Source organism: Ahaetulla prasina, chromosome 6, assembly GCF_028640845.1.
Source record: "Ahaetulla prasina isolate Xishuangbanna chromosome 6, ASM2864084v1, whole genome shotgun sequence".
Lineage (NCBI taxonomy): Eukaryota > Metazoa > Chordata > Lepidosauria > Squamata > Colubridae > Ahaetulla > Ahaetulla prasina.
Window position 1 is genome coordinate 101,139,198 of NC_080544.1, and position 15,054 is coordinate 101,154,251.

A 15,054-nucleotide genomic window follows, 5' to 3' on the forward strand; every position below is an offset into this window, starting at 1 on the left:
TGTTTTCCTTTCCAAAAATTAATGTGTGTATTATACTCCGGAGCATCTTAGAAAAATATCGTAACTTCGTAAATATCAGAACTTTTAAAATTTTTGTTTCATCTCCATGGTCACATGATCAAAATTTGGAAGCTTGGCAACTGGTTCCTTTTTAGGATGGCTGCATTATCCTGGGATCATGGGATCATCTTTTGCAACCTTCTGACAAGCAAAGTAAATGGGGAAGGCAGATTCACTCAACAATTGTTACTTACTTAACAACTGCAGTGATTCACTTAACAAGCCTGGGAAGAAAGGCTGTAAAATGGGTCAAAAATGCCCCCATTTTACTTAACAAATATCTTCTCGGGCAACGGAAACGTTGGGCTCAGTTTTGGTTGTAAGTCGAGGACTATGGTAGTCCTCGACTTGCAACCACAATTGAGCTCGTTTCTTTTGTTAAGTGAGACATTCGTTAAATGAGTTTTGCCCCATTTTACGCCTTTTCTTGCTACTGTTAAGTGAATTATTGCAGTTGATAAGTTAGTACGCCAGTTGTTAAGTGAATCTCTCTTCCCCGCTGACTTTGCTTGTCAGAAGGTCGCAAGAGGTGATCACATGACCTTGGGACACAACAACGGTCGTAAATATGAACCAGCTGCCAATCATCTGAATGTTGATCCCATGATCATGGAGATGCTGCAAAGGTCGTAACTAATAAACGGTCATAAGTCACTTTTTTCCAGTGCCGTTGTAACTTTGAATCGTCACTAAACAGACTGTTGTAAGTCAAGGACTGCTTGTACTCCTTTCTTCCAAGATGTTTATTTGACTTCTTGGTCCAGCCTATTCTCTGGACTGGGATGGGGATCTTTTATTTCAGCATTATTATTATTATTATTATTATTTATTGAATTTTTATACCGCCCTTCTCCCGAAGGACTCAGGGCGGTGTACAGCCGGAGATAAAATACAAAATATGTACAATTAAAACAAATTAAAACATATCAAAATTACAAAAACGGCTAATAATTAAAATTAAATTTAAAATATTTAAAAATATTAATAAAACCCCAATTTAAAATCAAACTATTATGCCAGTCCCGCTTGAATAAATAAGTATGTTTTTAGCTCACGACGGAAGGTCCGAAGATCAGGCACTTGACGTAGGCCAGGGGGGAGTTCATTCCAGAGCGTCGATGCTCCCACAGAGAAGGCCCTACCCCTGGGGGCCGCCAGCCGACACTGTTTGTCGGACGGCACCCTGAGGAGACCCTCTCTATGAGAGCGTACGGGTCGGTGGGAGGCATAGGATAACAGCAGGCGGTCTCGTAAGTACCTGGGTCCTAAGCCATGGAGCGCTTTAAAGGTGGTAACCAAAATCTTGAAGCGCACCCGAAAGACCACAGGAAGCCAGTGCAGACTACGGAGCAGTGGTGTTACGTGGGAGCCATGAGCGGCTCCCATTACTACTCGCGCAGCCGCATTCTGGACTAACTGCAGCCTCCGGGTGCACCTCAAAGGCAGCCCCATGTAGAGAGCATTGCAGTAATCCAACCGAGACATAACCAGAGCGTGAGTGACTGTGCATAAGGCATCCCGGTCAAGGAAGGGACGCAACTGGCGGACCAAGCGGACTTGGTAAAAGGCCCTCCTGGAGACGGCCGCCAGATGTTCATCAAAGGACAGCCGTCCATCCAGGAGGACGCCCAAGTTGCGAACCATCTCCTTTGGGGCCACTAACTCGCCCCCAACAGTCAGCTGCGGATGCAGCTGACTGTACCGGGGTGCCGGCATCCACAGCCACTCCGTCTTGGAGGGATTGAGCCTGAGTCTGTTTCTCCCCATCCAGACCCGTACAGCTTCCAGGCACCGGGACAGCACTTCGACCGCTTCATTGGGGTGGTCCGGGGTGGAAAAGTACAGCTGAGTATCATCAGCGTACAGATGATAACTCACCCCAAAACCACTGAAGCATGAATTAAGGCCATCCCTGAATACCTTTTCTATTTCAGAAAGGTTTGCTAACTCAGTGCCGGAAAAGGGCACCTGAGAAATAGATTTTTTCCCCTCAAAACCAAGAAGTGTATCCTGCTCCTGCTGCTGCAGCAGCAGAGAATTCAATAAATGTATTCACTCAACAGCTTGAACCAGTTATGGGATAACAACTTGGTGGATGCATTCGCAGCAACTGCAGCGGTGAAATCCACTTACCTTCGCTACTGGTTTGGGCGGGCTACCGCATGCGCAGATGGTTAAAAAAGGGATGTAATGGCATCCTGGCGGGTGGGCAGAGCCTCCCACCACCGGCGCTACAGGTTCAGTGAGGGGGATTTCACGGCTGATGAACTGCTAAACTTGGTTAGAGTTAAACTTAGGTGTATTTTATTTGGGTTGGGTGAAGCACAAACCCAGACAGGTTTACAGTTCAGTATAGAATAGAGTAGAGTAGATCAGAATAGAAAATAGAACAGAACAGAATAGAATAATAATAGAATAGAATAATAATAGAATAGAATAATAATAGCATAGCATAGCATAGCGTAGGGTAGCGTAGCATAGGGTAGTATAGCGTAGCATAAACTAGAGTAGAATAGAATTTTTATTGGCCAAGTGTGCCTAATAGCTCTCATTGTACATAAAGTGAGGTGCATAAGCTCTCATTGTACATAAAAGCTATAAGTGATAAATCATGATCATAGTAATCATAAAAATACATTTGTCATAAATCATAAGATGCAACTCTTAGTGATAGCCATAGGATACTAAATAAGCCATCAACATAAATCACACTAGGAAACTAATAAAAACAATATAAATTGTAAAGATGCAAGCAACGAAGTTATAAGTGGAAAAGGAGATAGGTAATAGGAAAGATGAGAATAATAATAATAATAGTAATACAATCTTACTAAATAGTTTGACAGTGTTGTGGGAATATAATGTGTACCATTTAGAAAATGTACAGTTAATTTAACAGGTTGGCTAAGCTTGTGTGAACACAGTGAAGTAATTTCAAAGACCAGCAGATGAACCAGAGTAACAAGTCGAAGATATTCTCTGAAAAAGAATGGCTTCTTTTCCTGAGCCATAAAACTGGCTAGAGAAAGAGCCGTGGAAGAGCTGTAGATCATTAGAAGCCACACCTGTGAAGGCCCAGCTTTTTGTACGCTGCTGCTTCCAGGTCATCCCTTCCACATATGTTGAATTATAATTCCTATCATCCTACCTTAGACAGAAACATGGGACTTCTAATCTAGCCCATCTGAAGGGTACCAGGTTGGGAAAGGTTAATGAAAAAACTAATATGGAGGAAAGGGGATCATCTGTAGGTCCTCTTTAAAGAGTTTGAACATCACCTTCCTTAATCTTCACATTAACAGTCCACATACTGTGGTACGGTTCTTTGGTGTGGGATCGCTGTTTAAAATAACCACTGCTATTTGTACCTGTGCGCGCATGCACAATTGAACAAAAAATCACCTTTTGCGTTAGTGCTAGGGAATTAAAACAGCTGAGGTGCGGCAATCCGCTCTGCCACGCTAATAAGCTGCAAAGATAAAGGTATGCAGGGGCGGGTGGATGGGCCCAGCTGATTGCCGGAGCTACCGGTTTTCCCGAACCAGTCCAAACTAGTAAAATCCTACCCCGGGCCAAGGTGCATGGAACACTGTTACCTTCAGGGATGGGTTCTACTTACCTTTACTAACGGTTTGTAACAGGAGCTCGCTTTGCTTGCACGCTTCTGCGCATGTGCAGATCGTACCTTATGACGTCCAGGTGGGTGGGCGGAGCCTCCAGCCGCTTCTACTACCGGTACTCAAGAACCGGACAGAACTGGGAGCAACCCACCAATGCTTATCTTCCCCCCGAAGTGGTACCTATTTATCTACTTGCATTTTTATGCTTTTGAACTGCTAGGTTGGCAGGAGCTGGGAGAAGTAATGGGAGATCACCCTGTCACACAGTACTTGGGCCTCCAACTTGGGCTGTCAGCTTTCCCACTGACAAGCTCAGTGTCTTTAACCAATGGGCCATCGCTGCCCCTAAGATGGTGGATATGTATAGCAATTCAATGCTCTGTCTACCATCTTCCTGATCATGGCCCTTGTTGCAGACGCCTCCAGAAAAAGCTACAAACCTAAATCCAATGATTTCTCTGGACCTTTGAGTGGTTGGATCTTCTGTTCGGTGTCCACATAGATAAGATCCGGTTTGTCAGTCTTCCTTCTGTGGGTCGATCCTTTCAAGCTCTCCCCTCTTGAGGAATTCTCCCGCTTCTTCACTTTGCTTTGGGTTTGGGAAACAGGTTCACTGAGGTCGAGGAGATCCAGACCTGTTGAAAGAACTAACACAGGGCCATTGTGAAAAAAAAAAGAATCATTTAAACCTTCACAATACTTTGTAACTCCAACGTTTGAAAAAAATATGCTGACTTCCCCTTGCATATGTCAAGGTGGAATCCAAAGTAAATGTAACATGGGATAATTATATGTGTGTGTGTGTGTGTGTGTGTTTCTGTGTCTGTGTTTGTTTTTCTCTCTGTGTGTATGTATTTGTGTTGGCAAGGGAGGGTAAATTCCTGTATCTCAATTTGGACTGAAAAAAACAAGGTCTACAGCAGGGGTTTCCAACCTTGGCAACTTTAAGACTTGTAGACTTCGACTCCCAGAGCTTTGCTGGCTGAGGAACTCTGGGAGTTGAAGTCCACAAGTCTTAAAGTTGCCAAGGTTGGAGACCCCTGGTCTACAGGAAAGAATGATTATTCTTAATGAATTCGCTGCTTACACATGTGATTTACATTTATTATAGATCTGGGTCTCCAACCTTGACAACTTTAAGACTTGTGGACTTCAGCTCCCAGAATTCCTCAGCCAGCAAAGTTTTCTTTGCTCCAGGTAAATCAAATAACCTCCTCAATAAATCTGATAAGGTAGTGTGGCTGTCCTAAAATTTATTTAGATGGTTTGCCACTATCTCCTCCTGTGATTTCATTGGAAATTTTCCTATGAAAATACCAATCAGGTGATTTTCTTAGCTTCTAAGCCCCCATGAGCTCAGCTAGATACTATCACTCACTGAGATCCTTTGAGAGGGCTGGCCAGGATTGGGCTGCTGGGGGTTTGGGAGAACCCCTAACTAAGATTCTGTGCAGTTCAGAAAATCCCCCAAATCCTACTCCTGGCTGGCCCCGCCCACCACACCCTGCCCCTCTCAGGAATCCTCACATGGCCCATTTTGAATGCAAGTAAGTGCAGGGCACACATGGAGGCTCGGGGAGGGCAAAAAATGGGCCTACTGGAAGTTCGGGAAGGTCGGAAATGGACCCGTTTCCGGCCTCCAGAGTCTAGGGAGGGCATTTTTGCCCTCCCGGAGGCTCGAGGAAAGCCTCTGGAGCTGGGGGAGGGCCATGGTGCAGGAGGCAGACTAGGCCACGCCCACCATGACCATGCCCACCCAGCAACTGGGCAGAGAACCCTTTGCTAAAATTTTTGAAATTTTGAAGCCCACCCAAATGAAATTTCTTGATTTAACTCTAACCTTGATACAATAGAAGAACTGAGGGTGATCCAAAAGTATCCATGGATGTGATCCCAGCCACGAGTCCTTAATTATCAATAATTGTCCTCACATTTAGTCAGCTGGTGATTTCATACTATTTCAGCAGGGACTTAAATTAATGCAGAAACATGACAAAATGGCTGCATAAAGCAGTCCCTTGCTAAGGAGATGGAAGGATTCAATAAAATAAGATACTGATAAGATTCCAAATGAAAAACTGAACCAATTGTGCTCATAACATTTATTGAACTCTTTCATTTTCCATATACTTTAAGTGTCTGCATTAATTAGTAATGTCTAGGCAGATAATTATCTAGTACTAAGGATTAATAAAAGCTGTGCTGTGAAGTTATATAATTTTTATTTCACTTCTAGGTCATTTTCTCTTTATACTTTTTTAATCTTTCAAACCCATCTCCTTAGGCTTGAGAATGATTTCAAAAATGAAAATTGTAAAGCCTGTTATTTCAATGGAAGGCTTCAAATCTTATGGTTGGTGTTGACTGACTTTCCTTGGGCGGGGGCGGGACTTCAGCATTCTCAAATTTGGGATTTTGATTTTTCGTTAAAGGAAGACGTTTGTCATGTATGGTTTAACCTTGGCAACATGGCCAATGTCAAAATATTCACTCAAACATTTGCATTGGAGATTATGAAGCAAGCAATTTAAAAGAAAGGGGCAGTTGCAAGAGCAACATGAAGGTTTCATATTTTTAGGTGCTCATTAGCAATTTAGATTGAAGGCCAAGGTCCTTGTGGCTTTGAAGATTGTCCAGTCATCCTCATTTCTCAACAAAGCTCATATAAAATTCCCAAAGCTATTCCTCAAGGCGTTTGTTTTACTCTATGTTAATTTGTGTTGGGGTTGGCATGATACATGAAACTTATACATCAATCATGGTTGGTGATGACTTAGCCAACCCACTTAATCCAACCTACTCAATCATGGTTGGTAATGGCTTAGCCAACCCACTTAATCCAACCTACTCAATCATGGTTGGTATTGACTTAGCCAACCCACTTAATCCAACCTACTTAATCATGGTTGGTAAGAATTTAGCCAAGCCACTTAATCCAATTTACTTATGAGGGCTGGTAATGACTTAGCAGATCCACTTGCACAACACGCTATGTCTAGTTTTGTCAAGGTTTATATTGGGTGTGTATGTGTGTGTGGTTTAATGTGCAATGAGGTCCCAGCTGATTTTATCAGTCTATGGTTTGATGCATTTTGAGAACTGAGAAAATGGGTTGATGCTGTAACTTGGTTTAAGTGTGTCATAAGCACAGCCACTGGATCATACATTCAGTTGCTTGGAGTCACTCAACATGCAGAAATAAAAATCCAGCTGCAGTTAATACCCAAGCATGTGGTGTGAATGCAGCTATTATCTCTTTAATTTGGGATGGTTAAGATTATTATGTTATTATTTTTCTTTTTATTCTTTTTATTTCTTTTATATGCTGTTTTTATATCCTTGTAAACTGCCTTGAATCGCCATGAGCGAGTGGGCGGCAATATAAAATTTCTAAATAAATAAATAATAAATAAATCTGGAATAAACACAATCATGGAATGTAATTTTTAATAGCAAAGGGGTTGAGAAGAAAGGATTTATATTACTCTTTCCCATCAAATTAAAAGTCTTTGATTTTTAAACCAGTGATATTAGAGTTAATTAGGGATATCCTAATGACATATTCCCTGCTTTGCATTAATTTTCACCTGCAGTAGTTTTAAGTGAGCCCTAAAACTATATAATTTGATTACAGCAAGTTATTCTCAAGGTTCGCTTACAGAGTGTAACATGCTTCAAGCAGAAACAAGGTGTATATCACAGTACAACCTGAGTCCTATTATAAGCACTTTTTCAGTTTGTCCAAACCCCATTGAGCTAATTCTATAAATATCAATCAGAAAACTGCTTTTTTTGATTAGATTTGTTCAATGGAAGCCTGGCACGATGACGCGTTCGTTGGGTAAACGTGCATCAACATTTCAGTATCAGGAAGCAGCAAGAAAGGATACTACCGGTAGTCCTCGACCACAATTGAGCCCCCGGTTTCTGTTGCCAAGTGAGCCATTTGCTAAGTGAGTTTTGCCCCCCTTTTACGACATTTCTTGCCACCGTCGTTGAGTGAAGCACTGCAGTTGGTAAGGTAGTAACCTGGCTGTTAAGCGAATTTACTTATGAGGGCTGGTAATGACTTAGCAGATCCACTTGCACAACACGCTATGTCTAGTTTTGTCAAGGTTTATATTGGGTGTGTATGTGTGTGTGTGGTTTAATGTGCAATGAGGTCCCAGCTGATTTTATCAGTCTATGGTTTGATGCATTTTGAGAACTGAGAAAATGGGTTGATGCTGTAACTTGGTTTAAGTGTGTCATAAGCACAGCCACTGGATCATACATTCAGTTGCTTGGAGTCACTCAACATGCAGAAATAAAAATCCAGCTGCAGTTAATACCCAAGCATGTGGTGTGAATGCAGCTATTATCTCTTTAATTTGGGATGGTTAAGATTATTATGTTATTATTTTTCTTTTTATTCTTTCTATTTCTTTTATATGCTGTTTTTATATCCTTGTAAACTGCCTTGAATCGCCATGTGCGAGTGGGCGGTAATATTTTCTAAATAAATAACAAATAATAAATAAATCTGGAATAAACACAATCATGGAATGTAATTTTTAGTAGCAAAGGGGTTGAGAAGAAAGGATTTATATTACTCTTTCCCATCAAAGAAACCAGTGATATTAGAGTTAATTAGGGATATCCTAATGACATATTCCCTGCTTTGCGTTAATTTTCACCTGCAGTAGTTTTAAGTGAGCCCTAAAACTATATAGTTCGATTACAGCAAGTTATTCTCAAGGTTCGCTTACAGAGTGTAACATGCTTCAAGCAGCAACAAGGTGTATATCACAGTACAACCTGAGTCCTATTATAAGCACTTTTTCAGTTTGTCCAAACCCCATTGAGCTAATTCTATAAATATCAATCAGAAAACTGCTTTTTTTGATTAGATTTGTTCAATGGAAGCCTGGCACGATGACGCGTTCGTTGGGTAAACGTGCATCAACATTTCAGTATCAGGAAGCAGCAAGAAAGGATACTACCGGTAGTCCTCGACCACAATTGAGCCCCCGATTTCTGTTGTCAAGTGAGCCATTTGCTAAGTGAGTTTTGCCCCCCTTTTACGACATTTCTTGCCACCGTCGTTGAGTGAAGCACTGCAGTTGGTAAGGTAGTAACCTGGCTGTTAAGCGAATCTGGCTTCCCCACTGACTTGGCTTGTCAGAAGATCGCAAAAGGGGATCACAGGAACCCGGGACGCTACAACGGTCATAAGTATGAACCAATTGCCAAGCATCTGAATGTTGAGGCCGAAAAGGTTGCAATTGTGAAAAACAGTCGTAAGTCCACTTTTTTTTCAGTACTGTTGTAACTGCACAGTCATGAAATGAACTGTTTTAAGTCGAGGACTACCTGTGTATGCATACTATTTTTAAAAGCCTGGAATCAAGTAGGCAATGACAGGGGATTGAATCCTACAAAAGGACTGACCTATAGCCCAAAATAGCAGTTGCACAAGTCTTAAGATCCGTGTAGTTTAAAAAAAAGACAGTGACGTGTCTTCATCATTACCTTACCTCTCATTCAGGTAAATAATTAGAATAATTATATTCTAATAAAATAATCAGGTACATTGTTTTCCTTTTGGAAGACCTCTTTTTTTTAAAAGTAACTTTATTAAAAATTACAACCCCAAAAATACAAACTAAAAAATATATATGAAAGATTAAAAATGCAGAAAAGAAGGGAAAAAAATAAGTGTACAGTAAAGAACATGAAAATAAATATAATAAGCAAAACATTTCCCCCTTCATCACAAGTATAAATAATTTTAGTAATTTAGCACCTTCTCTTAAAAAACAACTATTAACTTTTTCCTGTGTCCTATTTTTTTATCTATATAAACTCCCTTTTTAAAAGACTTCCTTCTTATAACACTGTAATCCCTTAATTGGGGATTGATTAATTTGGGGTAGAATTGAGGCAACTGGATGGTGCTGAGTGTTTACTGGCTGGATGCCCTTCCTGATGCCTATGAGGAGTTCCCAGCAGATATTCTTTTATTTTTGACCTAGGAGAGAAACAGTTGCCGCTACCTAGGATTGAACTTTCAACCTTCCGAGTGAGAAGACAATGTCTTCACCATTAGGTCACCATACTGCTCATCTTTTATCTCTGAACAAATCCCTAAAACCTTATCATTTCTGTCTGATCATCAAAAGCCCATTAAGAGTTACCCAAAATAACAGCATATCTATTTTGACCTCGAGCAAATAAATCAATCTTATATCCGTTTCTTCTACTTTTAACAATCTTGATCTTTAATCTCTTTGAATAGACTTTGATTTCTTTTTTCCTTTGTCCTTTTTCACACAATTCTTTAAGGCTTTAACAAGCTTCCTTGTAAATCCAATATAGGAAGATTATCTACAATACTCTCTTGGTTCATTATTTGTATATCCCTTTTGATTATTAAGACCTCAGTTAATTATTTTCATATGTCTAGCGTAGCATCTTTTTCTGTATCGTTCTTGTAGCCTGTCATTTGTAAATCCATTTTCAGATCAGTCTCAATCTTGCCTGGTAAAACTTGTTCTTCTTTCATAACATCTGAAAACACAATCTATTCTAGAGGCAGGCTTAACATTAACTTCTGAATCCATTGTTCAAACTTAACCTTCAACATATCCAACATTAAAATGTCTTGCTTCATTCAGTATTAGTAAGTCATATTTAAGTGTTCTTCTCCTTTAACTGGGATCTTCCGTTCTTTCTGGTTCCCTCTTTGGAGGCCCTGGAAGAAATTATTGTCCTACCATACTCATTTGATTATGTAAAATAGAGGGTATAAAGGTCATATCCAATGTGTGTCTACAAATATCGTTGGAGAAACCAAGAAATGAATGAGAAGACAGAAAAAGCTTATCCTGTTTTAAAGCATATTCTTTCTTTCTTCTTTCTTCTTTTTGTCAAAAACCAGATCCAGCCTTGGGTGGAATGGCAATAAGACTAAAAAAGCCTGAAAATTCCATCTAAATTTGATATTGTTTGTGAATCCAATATGCAAAAGCGTATTTCCCCAACGACAGCTGGGAGGAGAGATTAATTTATTTGCAACCTTGTATTCAAATCACCTCATCTGCTTGCATACATAACACATCCCTTGCATGCAAATGGTTTGTGGTTCAACCTTACCAGGTCTTACACACACGCATACATACACACACACACACACACACACACACGCTCCCACACATACACACACAACCCTTAGAGGGTTCTTGCCACTCAGTTTTTTCCCGAATGCCATGACTCTGCTAAACAAATAATTCCCTCAACACTGTCAAACTATTTACTAAATCTGCACTACTATTAATCTTCTCATCGTTCCCATCACCAATCTCTTTCCACTTATGACTGTAACTTTTTTGCTTATATCCTTACGATTTATATTGATAGTCTCCTGATTGCTTATTTGTTCCCTATGACTATCATTAAGTGTTGTACCTTATGATTCTTAATGTACGTATCTTTTCTTTTATGTACACTGAGAGCGCATGCACCAAGACAAATTCCTTGTGTGTCCAATCACACTTGGCCAATAAAAAATTCTATTCTATTCTATTCTAAAATGAGATTTCTTGAAAATCTTTGCAAAGAGAATGGCCAGGAAATTGTGTGGAAATAGCAACCACTTGTCTGGAATGGTATAGGGTCTCCTGCTTGACCAGGGGATTTGAGTAGAAGACCTCCAAGGTCCTTCCAAGTCTGTCATTGGACAGTGCTGACTCTTCGGCTTTGAAATGGAGATGAGCACCACCCCCTAGTGTCGCGATACACACACACACACACAAAAACACAGGAACCCGGGACGCTACAACGGTCATAAGTATGAACCAATTGCCAAGCATCTGAATGTTGAGGCCGAAAAGGTTGCAATTGTGAAAAACAGTCGTAAGTCCACTTTTTTTTTCAGTGCTGTTGTAACTGCACAGTCATGAAATGAACTGTTTTAAGTCGAGGACTACCTGTGTATGCATACTATTTTTAAAAGGCTGGAATCAAGTAGGCAATGACAGGGGATTGAATCCTACAAAAGGACTGACCTATAGCCCAAAATAGCAGTTGCACAAGTCTTAAGATCCGTGTAGTTTAAAAAAAAGACAGTGACGTGTCTTCATCATTATCTTACCTCTCATTCAGGTAAATAATTAGAATAATTATATTCTAATAAAATAATCAGGTACATTGTTTTCCTTTTGGAAGACCTCTTTTTTTAAAAAGTAACTTTATTAAAAATTACAATCCCAAAAATACAAACTAAAAAAAATATATGAAAGATTAAAAATGTTTTTTTTTTTTTTTTAGTTTGTATTTTTGGGATTGTAATTTTTATGTAATGGGGAGGGGGTTGGGAGACGAAAAGCTTTGGATGTGGTTATTTGGATTGGAAGGGAAAATTTTATTCTATGTTTGGTTTATGTATAACTTTACCTTGTGATTGACCCGGGAAGCCGGGGGGTGGGGGAGGGAGGGGGGTGTTTTGGTTTTTTTTGGGAGGGAGGGGGAAAAAAGGGGGAAAAATGTTTTTGTTTTTTTAAAACTCTTTCAATAAAAAAAAAAAAGATTAAAAATGCAGAAAAGAAGGGAAAAAAATAAGTGTACAATAAAGAACATGAAAATAAATATAATAAGCAAAATATTTCCCCCTTCATCACAAGTATAAATAATTTTAGTAATTTAGCACCTTCTCTTAAAAAACAACTATTAACTTTTTCCTGTGTCCTATTTTTTTATCTATATAAACTCCCTTTTTAAAAGACTTCCTTCTTATAACGCTGCAATCCCTTAATTGGGGATTGATTAATCTGGGGTAGAATTGAGGCAACTGGATGGTGCTGAGTGTTTACTGGCTGGATGCCCTTCCTGATGCCTATGAGGAGTTCCCAGCAGATATTCTTTTCTTTTCGACCTAGGAGAGAAACAGTTGCCGCTACCTAGGATTGAACTTTCAACCTTCCGAGTGAGAAGACAATGTCTTCACCATTAGGTCACCATACCGCTCATCTTTTATCTCTGAACAAATCCCTAAAACCTTATCATTTCTGTCTGATCATCAAAAGCCCATTAAGAGTTACCCAAAATAACAGCATATCTATTTTGACCTCGAGCAAATAAATCAATCTTATATCCGTTTCTTCTACTTTTAACAATCTTGATCTTTAATCTCTTTGAATAGACTTTGATTTCTTTTTTCCTTTGTCCTTTTTCACACAATTCTTTAAGGCTTTAACAAGCTTCCTTGTAAATCCAATATAGGAAGATTATCTACAATACTCTCTTGGTTCATTATTTGTATATCCCTTTTGATTATTAAGACCTCGGTTAATTATTTTCATATGTCTAGCGTAGCATCTTTTTCTGTATCGTTCTTGTAGCCTGTCATTTGTAAATCCATTTTCAGATCAGTCTCAATCTTGCCTGGTAAAACTTGTTCTTCTTTCATAACATCTGAAAACACAATCTATTCTAGAGGCAGGCTTAACATTAACTTCTGAATCCATTGTTCAACATATCCAACATTAAAATGTCTTGCTTCATTCAGTATTAGTAAGTCATATTTAAGTGTTCTTCTCCTTTAACTGGGATCTTCCGTTCTTTCTGGTTCCCTCTTTGGAGGCCCTGGAAGAAATTATTGTCCTACCATACTCATTTGATTATGTAAAATAGAGGGTATAAAGGTCATATCCAATGTGTGTCTACAAATATCGTTGGAGAAACCAAGAAATGAATGAGAAGACAGAAAAAGCTTATCCTGTTTTAAAGCATACTCTTTCTTTCTTCTTTCTTCTTTTTGTCAAAAACCAGATCCAGCCTTGGGTGGAATGGCAATAAGACTAAAAAAGCCTGAAAATTCCATCTAAATTTGATATTGTTTGTGAATCCAATATGCAAAGGCGTATTTCCCCAACGACAGCTGGGAGGAGAGATTAATTTATTTGCAACCTTGTATTCAAATCACCTCATCTGCTTGCATACATAACACATCCCTTGCATGCAAATGGTTTGTGGTTCAACCTTACCAGGTCTTACACACACGCATACATACACACACACACACACACGCTCCCACACATACACACACAACCCTTAGAGGGTTCTTGCCACTCAGTTTTTCCCCGAATGCCATGACTCTGCTAAACAAATAATTCCCTCAACACTGTCAAACTATTTACTAAATCTGCACTACTATTAATCTTCTCATCGTTCCCATCACCAATCTCTTTCCACTTATGACTGTAACTTTTTTGCTTATATCCTTACGATTTATATTGATAGTCTCCTGATTGCTTATTTGTTCCCTATGACTATCATTAAGTGTTGTACCTTATGATTCTTATTGTACGTATCTTTTCTTTTATGTACACTGAGAGCGCATGCACCAAGACAAATTCCTTGTGTGTCCAATCACACTTGGCCAATAAAAAATTCTATTCTATTCTATTCTAAAATGAGATTTCTTGAAAATCTTTGCAAAGAGAATGGCCAGGAAATTGTGTGGAAATAGCAACCACTTGTCTGGAATGGTATAGGGTCTCCTGCTTGACCAGGGGATTTGAGTAGAAGACCTCCAAGGTCCTTCCAAGTCTGTCATTGGACAGTGCTGACTCTTCGGCTTTGAAATGGAGATGAGCACCACCCCCTAGTGTCGCGATACACACACACACACACAAAAACACACACACACACACACACACACACACACACACACAAACAAAAGTGTTCTAGCAAAATATTATTGTCCTTTTCTCTTCTAGAAAAGGACAATAATATTTTGTGCTACTCGCATTTCCACTCCCCCCCCCGTTACATTTATACTGAATTTTGAAAAGCAACGGTGAACTTTATTTAGCATCAAAACAATTTGCATATGCCAGATGAAAAATGTATTCCAACCAGAACCCCAGCTCTATGATTAGCCCATAACATTTTATTTCAGGAGAAACCAATGATATGAATATCTAAGAATATAGCTTTCAACTCACATGCCAAGTCCTGTGTGTGTGTGTGTGTGTGTGTGTGTGTGTGTGTGTGTGTGTGTGTGTGTGTGTATGTGTGTGTGTGTGTATGTGTGTGTGTCTGTGTGTGTGTGTGAAACTCCCATCACACCTATGTTGACTCAAAGTGAAACTTTAGATTGTTCATCTTCAGAATTGATCACTTCTTGTTAGATTCTAACTCTTCCCATCCACAGATGACAGTGCCAACAAGCAGGATGATGGTCATTTCAAATCAATCATATCTGACAACTCAAGAAGAAAAATTAACCCTTAACCCTTCCCCCCTCTAAACCAGGGATCTCCAAACCTGGCGACTTTAAGATTTGTGGACTTCAACTCCCATAATTCCACAAGTCTTAAAGTTGCTCTAATCT

General features: G+C 39.5%; 1 protein-coding gene across 1 annotated transcript in view; it reads right to left on the bottom strand.

Moving 5' to 3' along the window:
- The window catches only part of PEX5L (peroxisomal biogenesis factor 5 like), a 212,524-nt gene that overhangs the window by 31,850 nt on the left and 165,620 nt on the right, over positions 1-15,054 (bottom strand). The window contains exon 4 of the mRNA XM_058187507.1: positions 4,121-4,327. Coding sequence (XP_058043490.1) covers positions 4,121-4,327 — 207 coding nt within the window. The remainder of the gene's footprint in view (positions 1-4,120; positions 4,328-15,054) is intronic.